The following is a 24,338-nucleotide window of genomic DNA, read 5'->3' as shown; positions in this document are numbered from 1 at the left end:
GACACTCTGAACCCAGATTTGGAGGCCATCACTGAGTGACTGACTGCAGCAATAGGTAAGAAGAACTTCTCAACAACAAAAAAAAATGCATGTCCGTTAGGTCTTCACCTAAGCAAATTAAATTTCCTTTAAAATGGATCATTTAGTACCACTTTAAGTAGCCATTTATATACGGTGCCTATAGGAACACAAATCCAAACCTTTTTAATAAAGATCTACTAGAACCAGTTCCATCAGAAGACATCAGCCTATAGGCTATCATACTACATTAAGTGTTGGCATCCTTGGTGGTAAAAACAAAGAACACGAAGGCCAAAATGCCTTACAAGTAGTAAAGACACCCCTTGCAAACTCACAGCAGGAATAAAGAAAAGTAATACTGAAATGCTAACATAAATCTGCACTGTTTTCCTGCGAAAAATAAGAAAAAACAACAAGAGGGCTAAGGCACTTTTGCTGTTGAAAATTTTTTAAAAACAGTTTACTGTGCCTGGACTGCCTACAAGCCTACAAGCTTACTTTAATTCAATATATGGGGCAAGCTATGCAATTTGTAACCTTTCCACTCGTCACAAATTCTGCTTGATAGTTATTTTCACTATTTCAGTGGAGTTAGAAAACATGTCCATGCCTCTGGTGAACTTCATGCAGTGTACATGTTATGATTGAGGTTTTCTCTCGCGGCATGGTTTGCTAAATTTACTAAGCCATAAAGTTGTATTAAGTTAAGAACAGTCTCTCGCACAGAGCTTGCCTTGTGTAGCTATGTCAACAGAAACACAGAGACTCCTGTGTATCAGCAGCACCTTTATGATATTTATTATAACGCTCTCCATTTTAAATACAGGAGGGAGGGCCTTCTAATACTCAGTGTTTAATGGCATGTCTGAAAATTGTTCAGTATGAAACTTTTGTGGCAAACAATTTTTTTTACAACACATTCCACATATGGATATAATTGCATCTTTACATCTGTCTATAAACTGGCTTGGGAAATTAAAACAGGAACAGAACATTCTACGCGTACAATTATAAAGAGTTTTTGGAAACCCTATAGATCTACTAAAGACATTGAAGGTAAAAGGTAATGTCTGTACTGGATCGTAATCTTTATATAAAAACACCAGTTCTGGTCCTCTATACTGCTTGCTAGCCAAATGATGGTGAATTAGATGTTTTTTATGTTCGTACTTTATCCATTGATTTCTTTTCTAATTCAAACGGTTTTCCTAAAAATGTAAGCTAAAATGCATTTAATACCCAATACACAAAACCTGCTTGTGCAAAAATCCAGTTTGTTTTTTTCAATAGCAGAATTATATAGTAATGGGGTGTGAAAAACTTGCCTGAAATCCACTTGTCAGAACTAGGTTCAATGCTGTACTAAATGCAACATCCCCACTATTAGCCTGTGAAGTGTCCTCTACGCCACTCCCTCTCCTTTAAACCCAAAAGGTGTCCTTTACGCCACTCCCCTGCTTCTTTAGACCCATAAGGTGTCTAAGCCACTTTCCCTCTAGCTCGTGGAGTATCCTCCAAGGCACTCCCTCTTCTTCTAGCCCATGAAGTGCCCTCTAAGCCACTTCCCCCTTTCTTCTAGCTCATGGAGTATCCTCTAAGCCACTTCCTCTTCCTATTGCCCATGAATTGTCCTCTAAGCTACTCCTCCTTCCTCCTAGTTCATGGAGTACCCTCTAAGCTACTCCCTCTTCTTACTGCCCATGAAGTGTCCTCTAAGCTACTCCTCCTTCCTCCTAGTTCATAGAGTACCCTCTAAGCTACTCCCTCTTCTTCTTGCCCATGAAGTGTCCTCTAATCTACTCCCACTTCCTTCTAGTTCATTGAGTACCCTCTAAGCTACTCTGTCTTTTAGACCATGAAGTGTCCTCTAAGCCAATCTCACCTTCCTTCTAGCTCTTGGCATGTCCTCTAAGCTTCTCATTTTTCTAATCCATGATATGTGCTGTAACCATAGCAAGTGTGTTGTCCAAGTCAGTAAGAGGCAGAGTAGATTAAGACCGGGTTCACATATATGCAGGGCCAGTTTCAATTCAATTTTCCAAGTGAGTCCCGCTGTGGTTTCATTTAGCGGTTTAAATGCGATTCAGGTGTGAATTTTTAAAATATATGACACTTGAAATTGCACCTGAGCCGAAATGAAAACCGTACCCGACTCTTTTTAAAAACACACTGTGGGCGGCCCGCACAGTGAATTGGCTCCATAGAAAGCCAGTTTGGTTCATATGTCATGCAAATCAGATATATGTGAACTGGGGCTAAAAGAGAACTGGGCACACATGTGAAGTGCATATACTATACATATAACCATAAAGGTTTTAAATTTGGGACCATGCGTTTAGCATGAAAAACAATGACAAAATATGTAAGACTGTTGAAAAACATGGCACTTTGCAATATCAAAGCAATAGTTTTTAGCTGCTAATTAAAAATATTCAGAAATACAGGCTTCCGCAGTTCTAAAGCAGCTTCTTCAGTGTTATGACAGACAGAATGCTGTATTTATCCTGGGATGACATTTTACATGATTTTGTTTTTTATTGCTTAAAATATGTTGAAGCAGCAGAGATGCAAATATTCAAATTTCTCCTGTATAAGTCTTACATCTGGTAAATTGATAACTGGTCTTAAAAACAGCTGTCTACAGGCACCGGAAAATAAATTTAAAAAGCTTCCAGAAAATTCTCAGAGTGTCCTAAAACCCATGGTATTCAGTTATACAAATCTTACCTTTAGACATAAAATTATTCCAAAAATGACTCTGCCCTTACTGTCTACTTCACCCCCACAACTGGCCTTTTATTGTAATGGTAACTTCACAGGGTGCAGTAGGGCGTGTGCCAGAACGGACTCTGCAAGCTAAAGTCAAGATCTTCATAATTAACTCCGTATCAGTGTTCTAAAGATGATCTGCGTAAAAAGGTATGGGCAACCACCTCTAGGTGCCTCTTTGTCAGTCCCTTTTGCGATTTACCAGCTTCAGGCTGAGCACAGGTGCATTTTAAAATCAAAATGTAATTAAACAAAAAAACAAACAAATTGTAGGTGGGCAGGGTTTTTAATGCAGAAGAGGCATGCTATGTCTCTTCTGCATTAAATCTTCTTACCTACCTGCCACAATTAATGAAGAGAGACATCTCAGCGTAGCCAATGAAAATGGCCGAAGATTGGTACCCTGAAGAAGACTGGCAGAAGATGTCAGCGGCTAGTAACTCTGGGACACGGCAGCGCTGAAGCGAGGGCGAGTACAGTTTGATCTGACTAAAGTTAAAGTGACAGTAGACTCTTAGTATTTAAGCACTTTCAGCAGCTGATTGAATCACTTACTCAATATGCATGATTATCTTTTAATCCTTGCCTTTATTCCAGTTTGATTGTAAAGGCTTTTTTTTTTTAACCGCCTCCCGCCCATTGTATTGGGAAATGGACAGGCGGGAGCTCTCTTGTTCTGGGAGGACATCATATGATGTCGTCCTACTCTAGCTGCGCATGCTCGCTCCCCGGCAGCAATTGGTGGTGGCCTGTGTCCCTTGGACACAGCTGATCACCAATCACAGTAAAGAGCCGATGACGTAGGCTCTTTACCATGTGATCAGCTGTGTCCAATCACAGCGGATGACATGTAAACAGGAAAGTCTGGTTATCAACAGTCCTCTCCTCACGCTGACAGCGCATGAGGAATGGAGAGCAGATAAGGAGCAATCCTCAGAAGGGACATCTACACTGATAATTAGGGCACAGATCATCAGTGCCTTGATAATCAGTGCAGCCCCATCAGTGCCCATCATTACCGCCTATCAGTGCCCAGCAGTGCTGCCTTTCAGTGGCCATCAGTGATGACTGTCAATGCCCATCAGTGCAGTCTATCAGTAACCAACAATTCCACCTATCAGTGCCAATCGGTGCCACCTATAAGTGCCGCCTATCAGTGATGCTTGTCTGTACCCATCAGTGTCGCCTATCAGTGCCATCTATCTGTGCAGCCTCATCAGCGCACATCAGTGGAGAAAAAAATACTTATTTACAAAATTTTATAACAGAAACTAAGAAAAACTTTTCTTTTCAAAATTTTTGGTCTTTTTTCATTTGTTTAGCAAAAAATATAAATACCACCAAAAGAAAGCTCTATCTTAAAAAAAAAAAAAAAAAAAAAAAAAAAAGATAAAAATTTCATTTGGGTACAGTGTTGCATGGCCACGCAATAGTCATTCGAAGTGTGACAGCGCTGAAAGCTGAAAATTGACCTGGACCGGAAAGGTGTGTGTGTGTAGGTGTGGGTGTGTGTAGGTGTGTGTGTGTGTGTATATGCTTGGTCCTGACCCCCACCTCCCTCCTCACAGGATTTGATTGACAGCAGCTTCCAATTCTATCAGCCAAGAATGTGAAAGCGGGGAGAGGAGAAAAGAGCTGCTGTAATGGGATAGCACTGGATTGAGAGAAGACTCAGGTAAACGGGGAGGGGGTACTTGAGGAGCTACTATTGAAAGTTTTTTTTTACACCTTAATGCAGAAAATGCATAAGGTAAAAAAAAAACCCCAAAAAACACTTTTTACATTTACAAGTTAAGCTGTTGCCATGACCACTGGCCCAGGTTTCCTGTTGCAGGGTGGTTCCTTTCTCTTGCAGCATCGTATAGAGACACCCTAGGGGCTAGGCTGTGCCTCCCTACACTGTGTGTATCAATAGAAACACACAGACCTGTAGCCTAGGATGGCAGACAACTGCCCTGCACCTCCTTTGTCCTCCCCCTCCCGGAAGTCCTGGGAAGCAGCACTAACACAGCAGGAGCCACCAACATTGAAAGTTGTAAACTGTAAGTGCTAGGAGGATAGGAATATTTAACTGAGGAATGTTTTTTTTGTGCTTTGCTGAAAAAAAAAAACTTAGGGTTTAATAGAACTTTAATCAGTATACAACTGCTGTACACAATGCAACAATTAATGTATTACAAAATCTTTTTTATGGGTTTGTTGGACACATTTATCACCTTCCTGCCCAGCCCATAGCAGACTGATGGTCAGGTGCGACATTCCTCCTGAGTGGATGACATATGATGTTCGCTCAGAAGGTGCCACTCACGTGGCTGTGAGGCGATCTGTCACCGGCTGTGTCCAACATGGCGAGACACAGCCCATCTGTACCATGTGATGAGCTTTGGCCAATCACAACAAAAGACACTGAATGAATCAGTTTCATTCAGTAAAAAATGGTTAATATCAATGAAATACATTAGTATAAGCAATCAAAATGTGTAGCCCAGAAAAACGGCACAAACCGTACCTATAAAAGTCCCATGCTTTAATGTATTGAAAACTTATTTCTATAAACAGAACTTACCTGATTTCTGTCTCGAGCATTTGCGTATCTGAACCTCTGGATGTAGTAGAAGACAAGCCAGGCCAGAGAAATGATCATCAGAACAATGAAGGAAATGGAGACAAACACCACTGATGTACGGCTGACAAATTTTTGTAAGTTTCGTGTTCCAATCGTAATGTAAATAGTCACGTTTAGGTTCTTTTCAATTAAGCTTGCTATTTCTTTTCCTTTTGGCTCAGGGATCATTATTGCTACAATATCTTCAATACCTAGAAAAAAAGAAGACAATGTTAAGAACATAAAAGGCAATTATCTGCCATGTCAGATAAACAGATAAAAAGTACTGAACCATTTCTTTTTTCAGCTTGCTCACAAAGCCACTACAGATCCTTCCAGAGCAATAAACCACAGGCACTGTACAACAAAATAATGAAACGTCTTTTCAGATAAAAACACAAGCAGTACTGGCCTGTTTAATGCTCAACATAATGATTACAGTGGAGTAAAATCCTAAAACTTCACTTTTCCTCTAAATCGGGTGGACTCCTACCTATCCTGTGTAAGATCCCTATACCTAACTTTTTCAGTCTGATCTGGGCAGGTCAAGTGATCCTGCAGCCCTGGCTCCTTTATGACATGGTGCGTTCAACAATGGCAGGGAACCCCAACAGCCTGTGACATCACCCATAGCCCAGCCGTTGTCAGCGCTAACTCCTGGTAAATGGGAGCCGGAGCTGCAGGATCACATGACTGGACCGAAGCAAGCAGAATAGGTAGAAGGAGGGGGAAAGGAACATTTTAAAAATAGTGTTACACTCCAGGCAAAAAAAACTAATATATAGCTGAACCATATATATATATATATATATGTGAGCTGCCTTATCTGCCTAAGGCTTTGTAATTCTGTTTAGACACACCAGTGATGACTGACACTACACAGAGAACAGCCAGGTCACTGACCTACCATGTTTTAGTAGATCTTTGTATGTTCTGCCTTTAAAAAGAGAGACTGAAAACGTTTGGCAGAATAGCAAGATTAGACACATGCTAACATGCATTTGAACCAACACAAACACTAGTAAATTTGTCACTAAAAGCAAAACTTTATTTCATTTTGGATAGATTAAGGAAGAGTTAGAACCTGTCAGTTTTTTTTTTTTTGTTGTTGCCATCTGTGCCCCATTGTGGAGATTTCCCTTTACTTCCTGTCCTGTAACCAAAGAGGCAGGAAGAAGATATCCCTGCAAAAGTTAGGAAACCACAGGGTGTCAACCAGGGTCACCAGGACTTGTGTCCCCACTGGAAGATTTCCCTCTATTTCTGTTCTGATGTCAACCTAAAATGTGGGATTTACTTTCTGTTTTTCGATAACAGTAAACAGGACCAATAGAGAGGGTGAATCTCCTTAACAGGGACACAGACTGCAATAAAAGCTGACAAGAGCTCCAATCTCTCTCCACTCTATCCAAAACTAAAAAAAAAAAATGTCTGCCTCAATGACAATTTTAAATATTATGCACATCAGCATTTTTGTTTCGGACACAATGAGCAGGGGAAAAAACATTAGTCAGTTGTATTATTGTCTATGGCTTTGTTGGGGAGCATTCCTTTTACTTTGCTTGGTGACAGCATTGCCATCAGGGCAGGCAATGAGGAAAAATCTCCAGCAGAGACACAGACTGCCATAAAAACAGCTACATGTTTTAGCCTTACCTCAAGCTATTTACACAAAAAAAAAAAAAAAAAAAGTCATGTGGTAGCCAATCAGCTTCTAACTTCATCTTGTTTACTTAAGCTTTTGCAAAAAAACCTGGAAGCTGACTGGTTTCTATTCAGAATTGCACCAGATTTTGCTCTCTCCAGTTTTAGCAAATAACCCCCATTGCGTGACCCTAGACTTAAATGGTGTATTAATGATTACAAAGCTGCAATCACTTGTTCATTTTATATCTGTCTGGAGTTCAGCTTTAAACAACTCTTAATCTTCCATAAAGTAAATTCTGGAACAGGACCAATTGGCAAGTAGAGGTGAAAAGGCAGTCTTTTACATAAAAACCTAAATTTAGGAATAACTGTACACTAGCAGACTTTTGAACAAACATTCATACAAATATTCCCAGTATATTTCATGGCGTTATCAATCTTGTTTAAAATTAGTTCAAAATTGAATTTTCTTATAACATTCAATTTTGGAATAATTGATCTTTACCCGTTCAAAAACTGTACTGTACTATACTGTTAGAAATTAGTCAATTTGAATAAACATTCTTAAAACAAAAAGCTTACAACGAAAATCTACAAGTGCATACCCAGCTTTAAACTGCAACTCAAGCACAACTATTTGTTTTGGCCAGAGTGGGGTAGGATTGTGACCTCGATCAGATTTGTACTGAACCCATAAAGTGGAAGTTGCGGCAACACCTTACTAAGGATAAACCTACTCCCACCCGCATTCCAAGCCCATTCTATCTAACCCTTTAACGAAACGATCTGCATACTTCTCCACAATCATCTGTCAGTGGTGGCTTCTGGGTAGAAGAGGGGCAGCCGACAATGGATGGCCCATATTAAGCCTATGGGTAACGTCATCTTCTAGGTATTTCCAGCTGCTGTTGGCGATTTCTCCTCTACACAGAAGCCGCTGCTAAAGAGACCATGAGACTGGACCGAAGCAGCTTCAAAACAAGTATGTTTCACTTTGAAAGCAGATGTGATGTACCATTCTTCTGCTTCCGCTGTGTGATGAGACACCTTGTCAACATGTGCGCTGCTAGTCATGTCAGAGCTTACTGAGCTTCAAAAGAGGACAATTTGTTGGTGCCCATTTAGCTGGTTTTCTGGTGAGTGCATAGGGGTGAAGGTCCCATGGAGGAGGTGTCATCACTGGATTGTTGTCGCTGATTTTCATGTTCTACAGTCACTGGACTTTTATTAGTCACTTTGCACACTTTGGTGCTTATTGATTTTATATATATATATATATATATATATATATATATATATATATATATATATATATATATATATATATATATATATACACATATACATATATATATATATATACACATATACACACACACACACATACATATAATCACACACACACACACACACAGTGGGGCAAAAAAGTATTTAGTCAGCTACCAATTGTGCAAGTTCTCCCACTTAAAAAGATGAGAGAAGCCTGTAATTGGCATCATAGGTAGACCTCAACTATGAGAGACAAAATGAGAAAAAAAATCCAGACAATCACATTGGCTGATTTGGAAAGAATTTATTTGCAAATTATGGTGGAAAATAAGTATTTGGTCAATATCAAAATTCATCTCAATACTTTGTTATATATCCTTTGTTGGCAATGACAGAGGTCAAACGTTTCCTGTAAGTCTTCACAAGGTTGGCACACACTGTTGCTGGTATGTTGGCCCATTCCTCCATGCAGATCTCCTCAAGAGCAGTGATGTTTTGGGGCTGTCGCTGGGCAACAAGGACTTTCAACTCCCTCCAAAGGTTTTCTATGGGGTTGAGATCTGGAGATCTAGGCCACTCCAGGACCTTGAAATGCTTCTTATGAAGCCACTCCTTCGTTGCCCGGGCGGTATGTTTAGGATCATTGTTATGTTGGAAGACCCAGCCACGTTTCATCTTCAATGCCCTTGCTGATGGAAGGAGGTTTGCACTCAAAATCTCACAATACATGGCCCCATTCATTCTGTCCTGTACATGGATCAGTCATCCTGGTCCCTTTGCTGAGAAACAGCCCCAAAGCATGATGTTGCCACCCCCATGCTTTACAGTAGGTATGGTGTTCTTTGGATGCAACTCCGCATTCTCTCTCCTCCAAACACGACGAGTTGTGTTTCTACCAAACAGTTCTATTTTGGTTTCATCTGACCATATGACTTTCTCCCAATCCTCTTCTGGATCATCCAAATGCTCTCTAGCAAACTTCAGACGGGCCCGGACATGTACTGGCTTAAGCAGGGCGACACATCTGGCACTGCAGGGTCTGAGTCCCTGGCGGCGTAGCGTGTTACTGATGGTAGCCTTTGTTATGTTGGTCCCAGCTCTCTGCAGGTCATTCACTAGGTCCCCCCGTGTGGTCCTGGGATTTTTGTTCACCGTTCTTGTGATCATTTTGACCCCATGGGGTGAGATCTTGTGTGGAGCCCCAGATCGAGGGAGATTATCAGTGGTCTTGTATGTCTTCCATTTTCTAATTATTGCTCCCACAGTTGATTTGTTCACACCAAGCTGCTTGCCTATTGCAGATTCAGTCTTCCCAGCCTGGTGCAGGTATACAATTTTGTTTCTGGTGTCCTTCGACAGCTCTTTGTTCTTCACCATAGTGGAGTTTGGAGTGTGACTGTTTGAGGTTGTGGACAGGTGTCTTTTATACTGATAACAAGTTCAAACAGGTGCCATTGATACAGGTAATGAGTGCAGGACAGAGGAGCCTGTTAAAGAAGAAGGTACAGGTCCATGAGAGACAGAAATCTTGCTTGTTTGTAGGTGACCAAATACTTATTTTCTACCATAATTTGCAAATAAATTCTTTCCAAATCAGCCAATGTGATTGTCTGGATTGTTTTTCTCATTTTGTCTCGAGGTCTATCTATGATGCCAAATTACAGGCCTCTCTCATCTTTTTAAGTGGGAGAACTTGCACAATTGGTGGCTGACTAAATAATTTTTTCCCCACTGTGTGTGTGTGTGTGTGTGTGTGTGTGTGTGTGTGTGTGTGTGTGTGTGTGTGTGTATATATATATATATATATACACATACACACACACACACACACACACATATATACACACACACACATACAGTGCAGGAAATAAGTATTTGATCCCCTGCTGATTTTCAATGTTTGCCCACTCACAAAGAAATGATCAGTTTAAAAATCAAATGGTAGGTGTATTGTAACACAGAGACAAAATAGGAACAGAAAATTCAAAAGAAATGCATGTATAAAACTATGCATTGATTTGCATGTTCATGAGGGAAATAAGTATTTGATCCCCTATCATTCAGCTGGATTTCTGACTACCAGGTGTTATTCATACAGGTAACAAGCTGGGATTAGAAGCAGTCTCTTAAAGGGAGTGCTGTTAATCTCATTTTGTTACCTGTATAAAAGACACCTGTCCACAGGAGCAATCAAACAATCAGATTCCAAACTCTCCACCATGGCAAAGACCAAAGAGCTGTCCAAGGATGTCAGGGAGAAGATTGTAGACCTACACAAGGCTGGACTGGGCTACCAAACTATTGCCAAGCAGCTTGGTGAGAAGGTGACAACAGTTGGTGCAATCATTCGCAAATGGAAGAAACACAAAACAACTTGCAGTCTCCCTGTCTGGTGCACCATGCAAGAACTCACCTTGTGGAGTGTCAATGATCATGAGAACAGTGAGGAATCATCCCAAAACTACACGTGAGGATCTTGTCAATGATCTCCAGGCAGCTGGGACCACAGTCACCAAGAAAACAATTGGTGACACACTACACCGGCAAGGATTGAAATCCTGCAGTGCCCACAAGATCCCTCTGCTCAAGAAAGCACATGTCCAGGCCCCTCTGAAGTTTGCCACTGAACATCTGAATGATGCAGAGGAGGACTGGTTGAAAGTGTTGTGGTCAGACGAGATCAAAAATCGAGCTCTTTGGCATCAACTCAACTTGCCATCTTTGGAGGAGGAGGAATGCTGCCTATGACCCCAAGAACACCATCCCATGTGTTGGAAACATTCTGCTTTGGGGGTGTTTTTCTGCTAAAGGGAACAGTACAACTGCACTGCATAAAAGGGACGATGGACGGGGCAATGTACCGTCAAATCTTGGGCGAGAACCTTCTTCCCTCAACCATGGCATTGAAAATGGGCCGTGGATGGGTGTTCCAGCATGACAATGACCCAAAACACACGGCCAAGGCAACAAAGGAGTGGCTCAAGAAGAAGCACATTAAGGTCCTATAGTGGCCTAGCCAGTTTCCAGACCTTAATCCGATTGAAAATCTGTGGTGGGAGCTGAAAGTTCGAGTTGCCAAACGTCAGCAACCAAACCTTAAATACTTGGAGAGGATCTGCCAAAAGGGAGTGGGCCAAAATCCCTCCTGAGATGTGTGAAAACCTGGTGACCAACTACAGGAAATGTCTGACCTCTGTGATTGCCAACAAGGGATTTGCTACCAAATACGAAGTCATGTTTTGTGAAGGTGATCATATACTTATTTCCCTCATGAACATGCAAATCAGTGCATAATTTGTTAGACATGCATTTCTTTTGAATTTTTTGTTGCTATTCTGTCTCTCAGTGTTTCAGTACACCTACCATTCGATTTTTAGACTGATCATTTCTTTGTGAGTGGGCAAACATTCAAAAATCAGCAGGGGATCAAATACTTATTTCCTTCACAGTACATAACATTGTATACTTCACGGTTCATAATGTTATAGGACTCACTTGTATTTTGTGATTGCGAATTGCTATATACAATGTACATGTAGCATTTTTAGCGCTGCACATTCTGTTTTTTTTCTTTGGGTTGGTCACCTTTTAGTGCTAGCAGCTTTTTTTTTTTATTTACAAGCTTACTACACCCTGTTTGTTACATTATAACGTATGCTTTCAACATGAAACATGTTGTCACTTTCACTCCTTCCTGCAAATCATGTAGGGTTTCCATTCTTTTGTCTAACCCCTGTGTATGTATATACACACACACACACACACATTTTATATATATTTTGTGTGTGTATATACCTGAAGAAGAATCCTCACAGGTCTGAAACTGTTGTATTGAGGTGCTGCAAATTGGATTGTCTTTCAGTTGAATATATCTTTGAGATTGGGTAGTCTCCTTGACCTGCATTAGACCGTTTGGACAAGACTGTACAATTCAAGGGTGCTGTCCTGATGGCTTTTTCTATCCATCAATAAGTTTTAACTTGTCACCAGGTATTTTAAGATTAGAGACAAAAACATTATTGTGAATGCAGAGATGGCAATTTCAAGAGGGATACATGAATGAGGTTAGTGATGGAAGAATGGTAAAGTGGATTGCAATAAATCACACCTAAATGCACTGTGCACATACAGTAGTACATAGCAGATACCAAGCTTTTCATTAATACAAATAGATTTTTATCAGACGATGTACCCTGCTGGCTGCATTATTTCAGCTCAGAGAAAACATACATATAGGAAAATGTATCATCACTATCATTTTCAACCCCTTTTCCGTGCGCTGAAATGGTTGTAATCTACAGCAGACTTTCTTCTTTGACATGTCACCCCCTGCAGCTGTGTTGTATAATGATATCTTGGCTAAGGGTTGAACTTTTAATGGGGAATCTTTTTGGCTGAAATTTCTGCAATTTAATTAGACTGGCCACGCATATGCTACATTTTTGAACTGTATGAATAATTCCAGCACAGCTTGCAGCATTTGCTACAGCTAGGCTATCCATTTAGGGAGTAAGTTCAGAACTAGAACAAGGAACTTCATTTGTCAAAAGTGCTTAAAGTGTTACTAAACCCAGAGCCCAGGCCCTGCATTCACTAGATCTGGTCTCCCACAGTACAAACAATATAGAAATACAATTATTGTAGTAAATATAAACTGCTAAATACCTTTTCTCATCAGCAATTAGAGCATCCTTGTGAATTCTATCAGTGTCCAGCAGACCACTGGTTAAAGCTTTTAGGAGCTTTCATTCTCCAGGATTGTCCTATGAGGCTGCATAACCCCTGACGCTATGTCTGGACAGCGCTGATTGGCCCTGTGCTGATCACATGCACTCTCCCAAGTAAAAAAAAAAAAAAAAAACTCTAGAAATATACACCAAACTGAGCAAGTGCAGCTTACCCCAAAGCTCTGCTCTATCAGCAGATGGATTGGGGACAGTAGGAGAAAGAGGAGGATCAGAGAAGACAGGATCAAATATCCTTTTTACACAATGTGGAGGATTAAACCCTTAGGTTCCACAGCGAGTATAACAAGCATGCTTTACTGCATATAGAGACTGATTTTACTGTTGTGGGTTTAGTAACACTTTAAAGGCAGATATATTTGCTTCTGCACATATTTGTTTTCTTCTAAGAAATGGGTACAAGTCCTTCAAAGTGTACCCAGACTCGAGAACAAAAATATAATATATTGCAGCTTACCTGTCCTCAGATGTGATGGCTGCATTCGTTATCTTTTTTTTTTCACCTGGTGATCCTACCAGTATCATATTTCCTGTCCTAGTATGAAACACTCACTAATTATAATGTATCCAAGTAAAAGCAATGTTGTCTTAGGACAGGACTATAGAGTACTTCCCCTCTCCGTCTGTCAGGATCAACAAGACTTGTTTTGCATCATATCTTACACAGATATAAAACAGAACACTTTCTATATTATATTAAAAAGCCCAAAAGGGGTTAAATAAGAGGTTTATTGGTAGGGTTCACATACAATGTGACATACACTTTAGACTTCCTGGATCTTCCAAAGATTGAGAGACAAGTGAGATGTTTGTGGTGATCACAGGCTCTGCCAAGTCATATTTTTTAATCTATAGCCTTTTGTAGTCATTTCACATTAAAGCAGGGTTCCGGCCCCCTGATCCCCCACCAAAAAAAATTTAAAAAGTTAGCAGCTACAAATACTGTAGCTGCTGACTTTTAATATTAGGGCATTTACCTTCCAGGGATCCAGCGGTGTCCTCACCCAAACCGATTCTTCAATTGGCTGTCGGGTGCTGGCGCCGCCATCTTGACTAAGGCAAACCGTTCTTCTACTGTGCATGCACAAACCTGTGAAAAGTCCCAGAGTGCTGCAGTGGGGCCAAACTTTCGGCTCAGTTCGCTGTGGCTATCAAAACCAGGTACTTGCCCCCCCCCCAAAAAAAAATGCCAAAATGTGAGAGGGGGGGGGGGCAGGGGGGATTGCAGATATGAGAAGCTTCCACTTTTGGGTTGAACTCAGTTTTAAGCAACACAAACTCAGATTTAATAAAACAATGGTCCAAATTAATACAAGGAAAACGATAATGGTGTTTTTGTAATTTTATTATAAATTCAAGTTTTATATCTTTTTCATTACTAGAATAAAAACCTTTAATTTAATATCTTATACATTGTGCTTTTCTGTTTGAAGAGCATGTTGGGCTTTCTGATTTAAAAAAAAAAAAAAAAAAGCCTAGCACTAGTTCTTTACTTGTTAAAGTAGAATTAAAGCCCACCACTAAAGCTGGCCATAGATGGAATGATTTTCTTTCCTGCAATCACGAGTTGCAGGAAAGAAAAAATTGCTTGGTTCTCCCATCAACACAGTCAGCATTGATAGGGGACTCCCTCCCATGGAGCCATTGTGTTCTCCCGGTGGGTGGGTGGTGTTCATCCTTGCTGGGAAAACACCGTGATTACTGCTAGCGGCTACCTGCTAGCGGTACATTCAGCCTGTCCATACACAGTTCGAATATCGGCTGTTCCCTGCTGAACCGGTCGAGATTCAAACAGTCTATGGCTGGCTTTACTATTCTTAAAAAATGTTCCTTCCACCTCCTACCTATCCTGTGCAAAAAGATTATTATACCTTCCTTTTTTAAGTCCATGTCAGTCTGATCACGAGATCCTACAGCTCCGGTTCCCCTGTATCAGTGAGTGGCAGCTGCAGGGGAGAGGAGGGAATGTCGACAGTGGCTGGGCCATGGGAGCCTATGGGTGATTTCAGTGAATTTTCAACCGTTGTTGAGCACTTCCTTACACAGCGCTGGGTGGTGTATCTTTCCTGTGACTCATTAAGCGGTGTGTGTATGCTGTATATATACAGTCTCTGTAGGACTTCAAATATCAATAGTCAATTTGAGAGCGTACAGTATTGGATGACAAGAATAAGGACACAAGAGGTTAAAAAAAAAAAATCATCAGCAACATTTCTCTTGCCTCAACTATGAATGGATGAAGTGATTTTTACTGCAGATCTCTTAACAATACAATACATTGCCTAAAAAACTCCATAGCCTTCAGCCATCACTCCTTCCTATTCCTAAAGCTTTCAGAGATTTCCTCAGCTAGTTTATTCAAGCAGTGACCTCACCTCCCTCTTTCCTATTTTGGCCAGAATTGTTATATATGAAAGCATGTAAGTTATATGCCCCAGATCTTGGACCCAAGACAAATAACACTTAATAATCTTACACAGTCACTCAAAATCAAGTTTGATTACTTTGAAAAATACGTCAGGTGAAAGATTGCCTATAGGGTACAATTGTAATCATTCTAATGATTACAGCTTGCCCCCTGCAGTAGCTGGTGATGTAGACAGCCCCACATTGGGTAACATCAAAGTCAGAGAAGTTCCTGCTAGGTCCAGCCAGGCAGATTGCACAGCTTACAGAAAATATCCATGCGATTAGCATTTTCTTATATTCAGGCTTTTTTATGGTAACTAAAAAGAAATGTAAACTAATCAAAAACAACTGCAGGACGCTGGTTTGTTTATAAACATGCTGAATTTTAGTGCGCAATCAATCAGTTCTACGCACGATTTTCCAGAAAGAAATTTTTAATAAGTTATGCATTCTAAATAGCATTACCAAAATATGCAAAAAGTGAACCTGCGTGTTTGTATATCTTTTTATCATTTAGTGAGCAAAATTAGAGTGACTGAAAACGTTCTTATAACCCATATAAAAACGCAATATCCGGCCATACCGTATCTATAGATATAATATATATATATATTTTTTTTACATTTTTTATTATTTAATTAGAATTTAGTTAAATCGGTTTGTTTCTTCTTAAAGAGACCTGTCAAGTACATGTAGTACAATAAAGGAAAATAATGTGTATTTTTCACAATCCCATTTTTTTTTTATCATTGCAATGTCTGCTCTGCCATTAGTAGCAGAGAACCTAAACTAGAACCCCAGTTTTTCCTGCATTAAGGTAAAAAAAAAACATTTTAGAACTTGCTGTGCCCCCCTCCCCCTCTAAATACTAACATTACTACTGGATCAATCCAGTGCCGCGTCCAACTGCAACCTTCTCTCCTCTCTACCTTTATACACAGGGACTGACAGGCAGCAGAGGGAGCCATTGGCTCCTGCTGCCATTAGTCAAATTCAATGAAAAAGGAGTGGGGTGGGGGAAAGCCAAGCTGCACTGTCAATAGATGCACAAAGCCCAGCTCAGGATTGTGCCCACACATCTGCTACCATAGCAAGTGGCTTGCTTTGTTGGCCAACACAGAAGAGGAGGAGTCAAGAGGGCCCTACAAGGAAACCCAAAAAGAAAGTCTGGGGCTGCTCTGTGAAAGGCAAGTATAACAGATTTGGTATTTTAGGGGGAAAAAAAAGCCTTTAGAAACTCTTTAAATTGGACACCACTGAGCAAACAAAAAGTATTGTGTAGCACTTCAAAGCAATAAGCAGATACTGAAGCAGGGCAAATATGTCACCCACAAAAAAAAAAAATATAGATTTACAAATTATACAGAAAAATATTTTTTTAATAACAAATATTAATAGTTTGGCCAAGCTGATCTCTAACATGTAACAATCCCACACTGCTCTGCTGACATCTCATGTTCCCTTTGACACTCAATACCGTCTACCCGGAAAATCCTTATTTCTCACCTTGGTTTGGGACAGAAGCTTTGTCTGCCCAGCTGTGATGGTAGGAGAACTTTTCATACTGTAGAATTCCCATGACTAGATTTTGGAAGAGGGAGCCCTTACCACCCCCATAGGGCAGTACCTGAGTTATCACCTGAGGGGATCCCTGGATCATCTTGATATCCTACTAACAGCTTCTAGGACCATTGAAGGGAATATACTGGATTCCAGACACTACCCAGACTAGCAGATGACATCAGGATAATTATACACAAACGCTCATTAAATTGCACGTTCTGGTGAGTGCGCATTCTTTCCGCACTTTATATCACAGCACCTTACTTATAGGAGGATACAGTCACATGAGAGCACCTGAAGTCACTTCAAGTCACCAAATGAACGGTTTATCTAATGATGTAGATACGTGAACTACTCATACTGTATTTTCCTTTTTAGCGCTGCACTTTTTGATTTACATGGTTTCTGAGGTTTTTATGGTTACCTGGTGCACAGCCGATACATATATATATATTTTTGTGTGTGCGCTCGCATATATCTGTTTTATTGATCTCTAACATGTGTAGCTAAAGGCAGATGTATAAAATTCCATTTAGCCCAGCTATGTGTTTAATAAAAATCATTAAGCCTGGATTCACATATATGCGATGCAGTTAGCGGGATGATTTTGATGTCCAGATGCGGTGTGATTTGTTCAAGCAGGTGAGATTTTGATGCAAATTGTTAAAATGTATAAGGCTGGAAATTGCACCCACACCACACTGAAAATTCGCATGGGAATCTCTTTAAGATCACACTGTGGGCACACCGCATATATGCCACAGTGTAAAACAATGACTTTTCACATACCATGCGATTCAATGCATTCTATAACTGCATCAGAAATCGCATAGAAGTGAACTGAGGCTGAAGGTACACATTGCATAAATACCTAGATTTGCATTGTGCAATAAGACTCCTGTACACCAAAAAAAGCAAAACCTGAAGCAGGGAGGTCAGAAAAAGCCACTTGGGTTTATACCGCATTGCAGAGTGCTGACAGCCTAATAAAGTAAAGTAAACCTGCTTACAGAAGGAAAGATCTGTGGATGACCCAACCAGTGCCCTGCTGCTCTTTCATTCCTCAGCCAAAGCATGGGGTGGGTCCTGATTAGGTTGCAATATATAATGGATAAGAATTGTTGTAAAAACAAGGGCTTGTTGGCCTACCTGGAAATTTTTTAAATAGCAATGAAGACATGGGCTTTGCTGGGTTCTTGTTCTGGCCATCTCCCATCCACTGGACATTGTTTTCAGCCTGTGTCAAAGCCATTCCACACAGAATTGTGCATGTACAGCAAAGCTGAAGTAGTACTGAGTAATATATTATGCCTTAACTACTTAAGCTACTAACCCAGAACAAGCATGGACACTTCATTGACTGAATGCTTGCTTCAGTCAGTGAATCCCTATGTATTAATGCAAGGGCTCTGTCTGAGGTATATGTGTCCTGTCTGACCATTATGGTTCTATTTACAATTCTACTTTAAATAGGTTTTATTGATTTTTCAGTAAAGTACAAATACCTCCCTGAAACATAAGGGAGGAAAAAAAAAACATAACAATTCCAACAGCAGAGGCATCTAGGCTCACACCAGTGTAAACAGGCAGAAGAAAAGGCATATCAATAAAGTCCTAACATTGCATAAAGGCCCGCCACAGAGTGACATGCCACCAATAAACCAAAAAAATAGAAAAAGAAAAGAAAGAATAGAGAAAAAAAAAAAAAAGGGGGGGGGGGGGAATAGAGGTACGCTCTCATCTCAGACAGGTAGACTGTCTCATGGGGAGTCCAACAGGTATCTGATCCACGGATTCCATGTCCTTTCACAGAGGGCCATCTTATCTTGTAGAAGTGCCGTTAGGCATTCATTTGTCATTATCCATGTCAATTTGGCTCTCAAAAGATAAAACAGAATCACAGGAGACTTCCAAGACCGTGCAATGGAAATTCTAGCTGCCGAAAAAATAAAATGTTAACCGTCGCACTGGTCTTGGCGCCCCCTTCACTGGGCTTCTCAGTATGGCATGTTGAGGGCTTTTCCTGAGATTCATCTGGGTGAGAGAATAGACAAAGTTATATGTGCGTATCCAAAACTGCCTGACTCTCGGGCACATCCACCAAACATGGGAGCACCATCCCAGTTTGGCCACAGCTTCTAAGGCAAGGGGGTGAGGCATCCGGTACACAGGATGCCACCCGCACAGGTACAATGTACCATCTCAGGAGTACCTTATACTTTGCTTCAATGATGTGTTAGTAATAGACAAAAGGCATATTGAGATAGTTTACCCCATTCTGCTTTATCTATCTGCTCACCCAGATCCTACTCCCATCTGTCCATGTAAGGTAGTTTAGAGGAATCAGAATATAATAAGACATAGATTTTAGATATAAATCCAATATGCTTATACAGTCAGGTCCATAAATATTGGGACATCAACACAATTCTAACATTTTTGGCTCTATACACCACCACAATGGATTTGAAATGAAACAAACAAGATGTGCTTTAACTGCAGACGGTCAGCTTTAATTTGAGGGTATTTACATCCAAATCAGGTGAACGGTGTAGGAATTACAACAGTTTGCATATGTGCCTCCCACTTGTTAAGGGACCAAAAGTAATGGGACAGAATAAATCATAAATCAAACTTTCACTTTTTATTACTTGGTTGCAAATCCTTTGCAGTCAATTACAGCCTGAAGTCTGGAACGCATAGACATCACCAGACGCTGGGTTTCATCCCTGGTGATGCTCTGCCAGGCCTCTACTGCAACTGTCTTCAGTTGCTGCTTGTTCTTGGGGCATTTTCCCTTCAGTTTTGTCTTCAGCAAGTGAAATGCATGCTCAAATCGGATTCAGGTCAGGTGATTGACTTGGCCATTGCATAACATTCCACTTCTTTCCCCTAAAAAACTCTTTGGTTGCTTTTGCAGTATGCTTTGGGTCATTGTCCATCTGTACTGTGAAGCGGCATCCAATGAGTTCTGAAGCATTTGGCTGAATATGAGCAGATAATATTGCCCGAAACACTTCAGAATTCAACCTGCTGCTTTTGTCAGCAGTCGCATCATCAATAAATACAAGAGAGCCAGTTCCATTGGTAGCCATACATGCCCACGCCATGACACTACCACCACCATGCCTCACTGATGAGGTGGTATGCTTAGGATCATGAGCAGTTCCTTTCCTTCTCCATACTCTTCTCTTCCCATCAGTCTGGTACAAGTTGATCTTGGTCTCATCTGTCCATAGGATGTTGTTCCAGAACTGTGAAGGCTTTTTTAGATGTCATTTGGCAAACTCTAATTTGGCCTTCCTGTTTTTGAGGCTCACCAATGGTTTACATCTTGTGGTGAACCCTCTGTATTCACTCTGGTGAAGTCTTCTCTTGATTGTTGACTTTGACACACATACACCTACCTCCTGGAGAGTGTTCTTGATCTGGCCAACTGTTGTGAAGAGTGTTTTCTTCACCAGGGAAAGAATTCTTCGGTCATCCCCCACAGTTGTTTTCCGTGGTCTTCTGGGTCTTTTGGTGTTGCTGAGCTCACCGGTGCGTTCCTTCTTTTTAAGAATGTTCCAAACAGTTGTTTTGGCCAAGCCTAATGTTTTTGCTATCTCTCTGATGGGTTTGTTTTGTATTTTCAGCCTAATGATGGCTTGCTTCACTGATAGTGAAAGCTCTTTGGATCTCATCTTGAGAGTTGACAGCAACAGATTCCAAAAGCAAATAGCACACTTGAAATGAACTCTGGACCTTTTATCTGCTCATTGTAATTGGGATAATGAGGGAATAACACACACCTGGCGATGGAACAGCTGAGAAGCCAATTGTCCCATTACATATGTGCCTCCCACTTGTTAAGGGACCAAAAGTAAATTGTTGTAATTCCTACACCATTCACCTGATTTGGATGTAAATACCCTCAAATTAAAGCTGACAGTCTGCAGTTAAAGCACATCTTGTTCGTTTCATTTCAAATCCATTGTGGTGGTGTATAGAGCCAAAAATGTTAGAATTGTGTCGATGTCCCAATATTTATGGATCTGACTGTAGTTCTCACACAGGCAATCCATTGGTGTGGAGGCAACCAGATCCCCTGTACGCTTTAGTGTCGCTAAATTTGAATGTATTGGTACATTTCCATGGGCGGGAGCTGGTGTTGATTCAATAAAGACTGTTTTGATAGAACACCCTTATGATGGCATAGATCCGTAATGCGGAGGAATACTTTGCTGGTCCACCAGTCAAAAGTATGTGGGTCGAGACCCCGGATGAAGGTGGGATTGCCCAGTACTGTTGCCAAGGGTGTGTGTGGGGATTTAAAACCATGTTGGGCTGCTAATCTATCCCAGAGGCTAAGGGAAAATGATAGTGTTGGGCAGAATATGGTCAGTCTATATCGTGCTCTCAACCACATCAAATGACTGATCTGTTTTGTCGGGAGGGAAGAGGACTCCAACTTCATCCACTGGGGAAGGGGCAGTCTCAAGTGGAAATTAATCAATTGCGCCAGTTGGGCTGCATAAAAATATTTTTTCAGATCTGGCAGTCCCAAACCTCCTTTAATTTTGGGGGTATATAATGTGCGCCTATTCACTCTTTGCATTTTATCTCCCCACACAAACTTTAAAAGTTTCCTTTGGAAAAGGGTCAAATCAGATAGGTTTATTGCGATCGGTAAAGCTCTACACAAATACAAAACCTTGGGTAGAATGTTCATTTTAACGGAGTGCAACCTGCCAAACCAAGTGGGGGGACTGGAAGCCCATCGATCCAGGTCTCCTGACAATTTCTTGTACAATAGAGGGTAATTTTTCCGGTACAGGGTCTCTAGAGAAGGGAATACCCAAGTAGGGTAAAGAATCAGATTGCCATTTAAAAGGAAAAGCCTGTTGCAAGCTACTAACTGTGCGATCGTCTAGGGTCAGGTTAAGTGCGAACGATCTAGTATGGTTGACTCTGAGGCCAATTTGTTCATGTAGGCTTGCAAATAAATTGAGGATTGATGTGATAGGCGATGTGAGTAGCAGCAGAAGGTCATCTGCAAACAGAGAGCATTTATGTATCATGTCACCACAAGGAATGCCCTGAATATCTGGGTTATTTCGAAGCTTAATAGTTAATGGTTCAAGGCCCAATATGAACAGAATGGGAGATAATGGGCATCCCTGTCAGGTGCCCCTGCAGATGGCAATAAAACCTGAAGTATAGCCCTTAACGGACAAGCGAGCCCTAGGTGAACTGTATAAAGCATGAAGTGCGTTAAGAAAGTTCTGTCCAAAACCATACCATTGCAAAGCTTGAAAGAGATCCCAAGACCGAGTCAAAGGCCTTGTGCAAGTCAAGGGACAATAGCATACCTTTTCTGGTACCGTTGTCCCAATTTGATTGCAGCGCTGAAATGTCTATAATGTGTCTGGTTTGGTTGAGAGCCTGCCAACCAGGCACAAATCCCACCTGGTCAGGATGGAGGTATGTACAGAGGAATGAGTTCAAACTGTTCACCAATATTTTAAGGTCTACATTGATAAGTGATATTGGGCGGTAATTCGCACAGACACCAGAATCTTTCCCCGGTTTGGGAATCACATGAATAAAAGGTGTTGTTTTCATGGTTAGGCAAAGGGTTACCCCGTGTGATATAAAAACAAGTATAAGTGAGGAGTCAGGATCTCCATATATTTCCTTTAGTATTGGTCCGTAAAACCATCTGGGTCAGGAGCCTTGGAGGGATTAATAGATTTAAATCGCTCCAGCCACTTCTACCTCCGTGAATTCCTCCTCCTTGAGTTCCACGTGTTCTTGAGACCTATGGAAGAGGAAGGCCCCGCAAAAAAGTTATTGGTCTGGGATGTGGAAGATTGCGTCGTGGGTGCATAAAGTTTCGAGTAAAAGTAAAAAAAAAAACTCACGTATGATCTAGTTTTATAATTCTAGAGATGTGTGTTAAATCTCCCTGAGGAAGCAGGCTTTTGTCCTGCAAAACGCCTTGGCAAAAATCCAAGAAGAAACTTCATGAGTTATACACATACGTGTTTTGATAGTTATACAATTTTTGGAGCGAGCTTGATGTGCTGTATAGCCACAATATGTAATGGTTACAGGTTTATATCAATAGAGCTGTTTTGATGCTCAATATTTGTACTACAATCATGTTTTTTAATGATGTTTAATAAAGTTTTTATTTTTTTTTTTATACATTTTTGGATGTAGTTTTGGTGGTATGGTGCCTGAAAAGTCCCAGTCCATTAACAAGATGTGAGACCATTTGTTATATGGGTCTCTCCCTCTCCCTTTTTTTCTATTAGTAATAAATCAAGGGCAAGAACAACAGCCTGGGAATTTATAGCTTAAAAAAAGTTGGCAGTGACCACTGCCATAGTCTAAAGATTTTCAAGACCAGCACTAACATTTAAAAATGGCCACAAAACAGCCCGAATACCAATTAAAAAAAAAAAGTTTTATAAAATAAAATTTATTGAATGTTAAGAAAAAAATATAACCAGACAAAATATACAGTGTGTGTATATATATATATATATTTTTTTTTTATGGGTACATCTATAGTACTGTCGATTTATGCAGCATTTTACACATGTGTGTGTATATATATATATATATATATATATATATATATATATATATATATATATATATATCCCCCCTTATAAGGTCCCAATGCCGCTAACGTTCGCACATATGGAAAGATAACAAAAAGAGGACCTTTGTGTGACCTGCCCTTTCTTCTATATATGTCACAGTTCAGTGGGCTTCAAAAACTCAGCTCCCATGATTCAACAGGAGATACATAAAAGAGGGGCTGGGAACAGACACAGCTTTATTCACAGTGCTACCTGACACATTTTAGCTTTTTACATTTTCAAGAAAAGAATGTATGCATGGCATCCTCTCATATACTGTATATTCAGCCACAGCAGCACAAAGCAGTGAGCCTGTGTCCCTTCAGCCACTCTCCTGTGCAGATAACAGCACAACATACACTCACTGCCTACTTTATTATTAGGTACACCTGTTCAATTGCTTGGTAAGGCAAATTGCTAAATCAGTCAACCACATGGCAGCAACTCAATGCATTTAGGCATGTAGATGTGGTGAAGACACCTTGCTGAAGTTCAAACCAAACATCAGAATGGGGAAGAAAGGGGATTTAAATGACTTTGAACATGGCATGGTTGTTGGTGCCAGACAGGCTGGTCTGAGCATTTTAAAAACTACTGATTTTACACACAAACATCTCTAGGGTTTACAGAGAATTGTCCAAAAAAGAGAAAATATCCAGTGAGCGGCAGTTGTATCGA

General features: G+C 40.6%; 1 protein-coding gene across 2 annotated transcripts in view; it reads right to left on the bottom strand.

Moving 5' to 3' along the window:
• The window catches only part of RNF150 (ring finger protein 150), a 211,307-nt gene that overhangs the window by 104,783 nt on the left and 82,186 nt on the right, over nt 1-24,338 (bottom strand). For both annotated transcript variants that reach the window (XM_089693882.1, XM_089693881.1), the window contains exon 2: nt 5,357-5,607. In XM_089693882.1, the coding sequence (XP_089550008.1) occupies nt 5,357-5,607 (251 nt within the window). The remainder of the gene's footprint in view (nt 1-5,356; nt 5,608-24,338) is intronic.

This window comes from Staurois parvus, unplaced genomic scaffold (assembly GCF_062004578.1).
Source record: "Staurois parvus isolate SC_StPar_1 unplaced genomic scaffold, SC_StPar_1.0 ptg000639l, whole genome shotgun sequence".
Lineage (NCBI taxonomy): Eukaryota > Metazoa > Chordata > Amphibia > Anura > Ranidae > Staurois > Staurois parvus.
The sequence above is the reverse complement of the archived record's forward strand: the minus strand, read 5'-3'. Positions and strand labels throughout refer to the sequence as shown.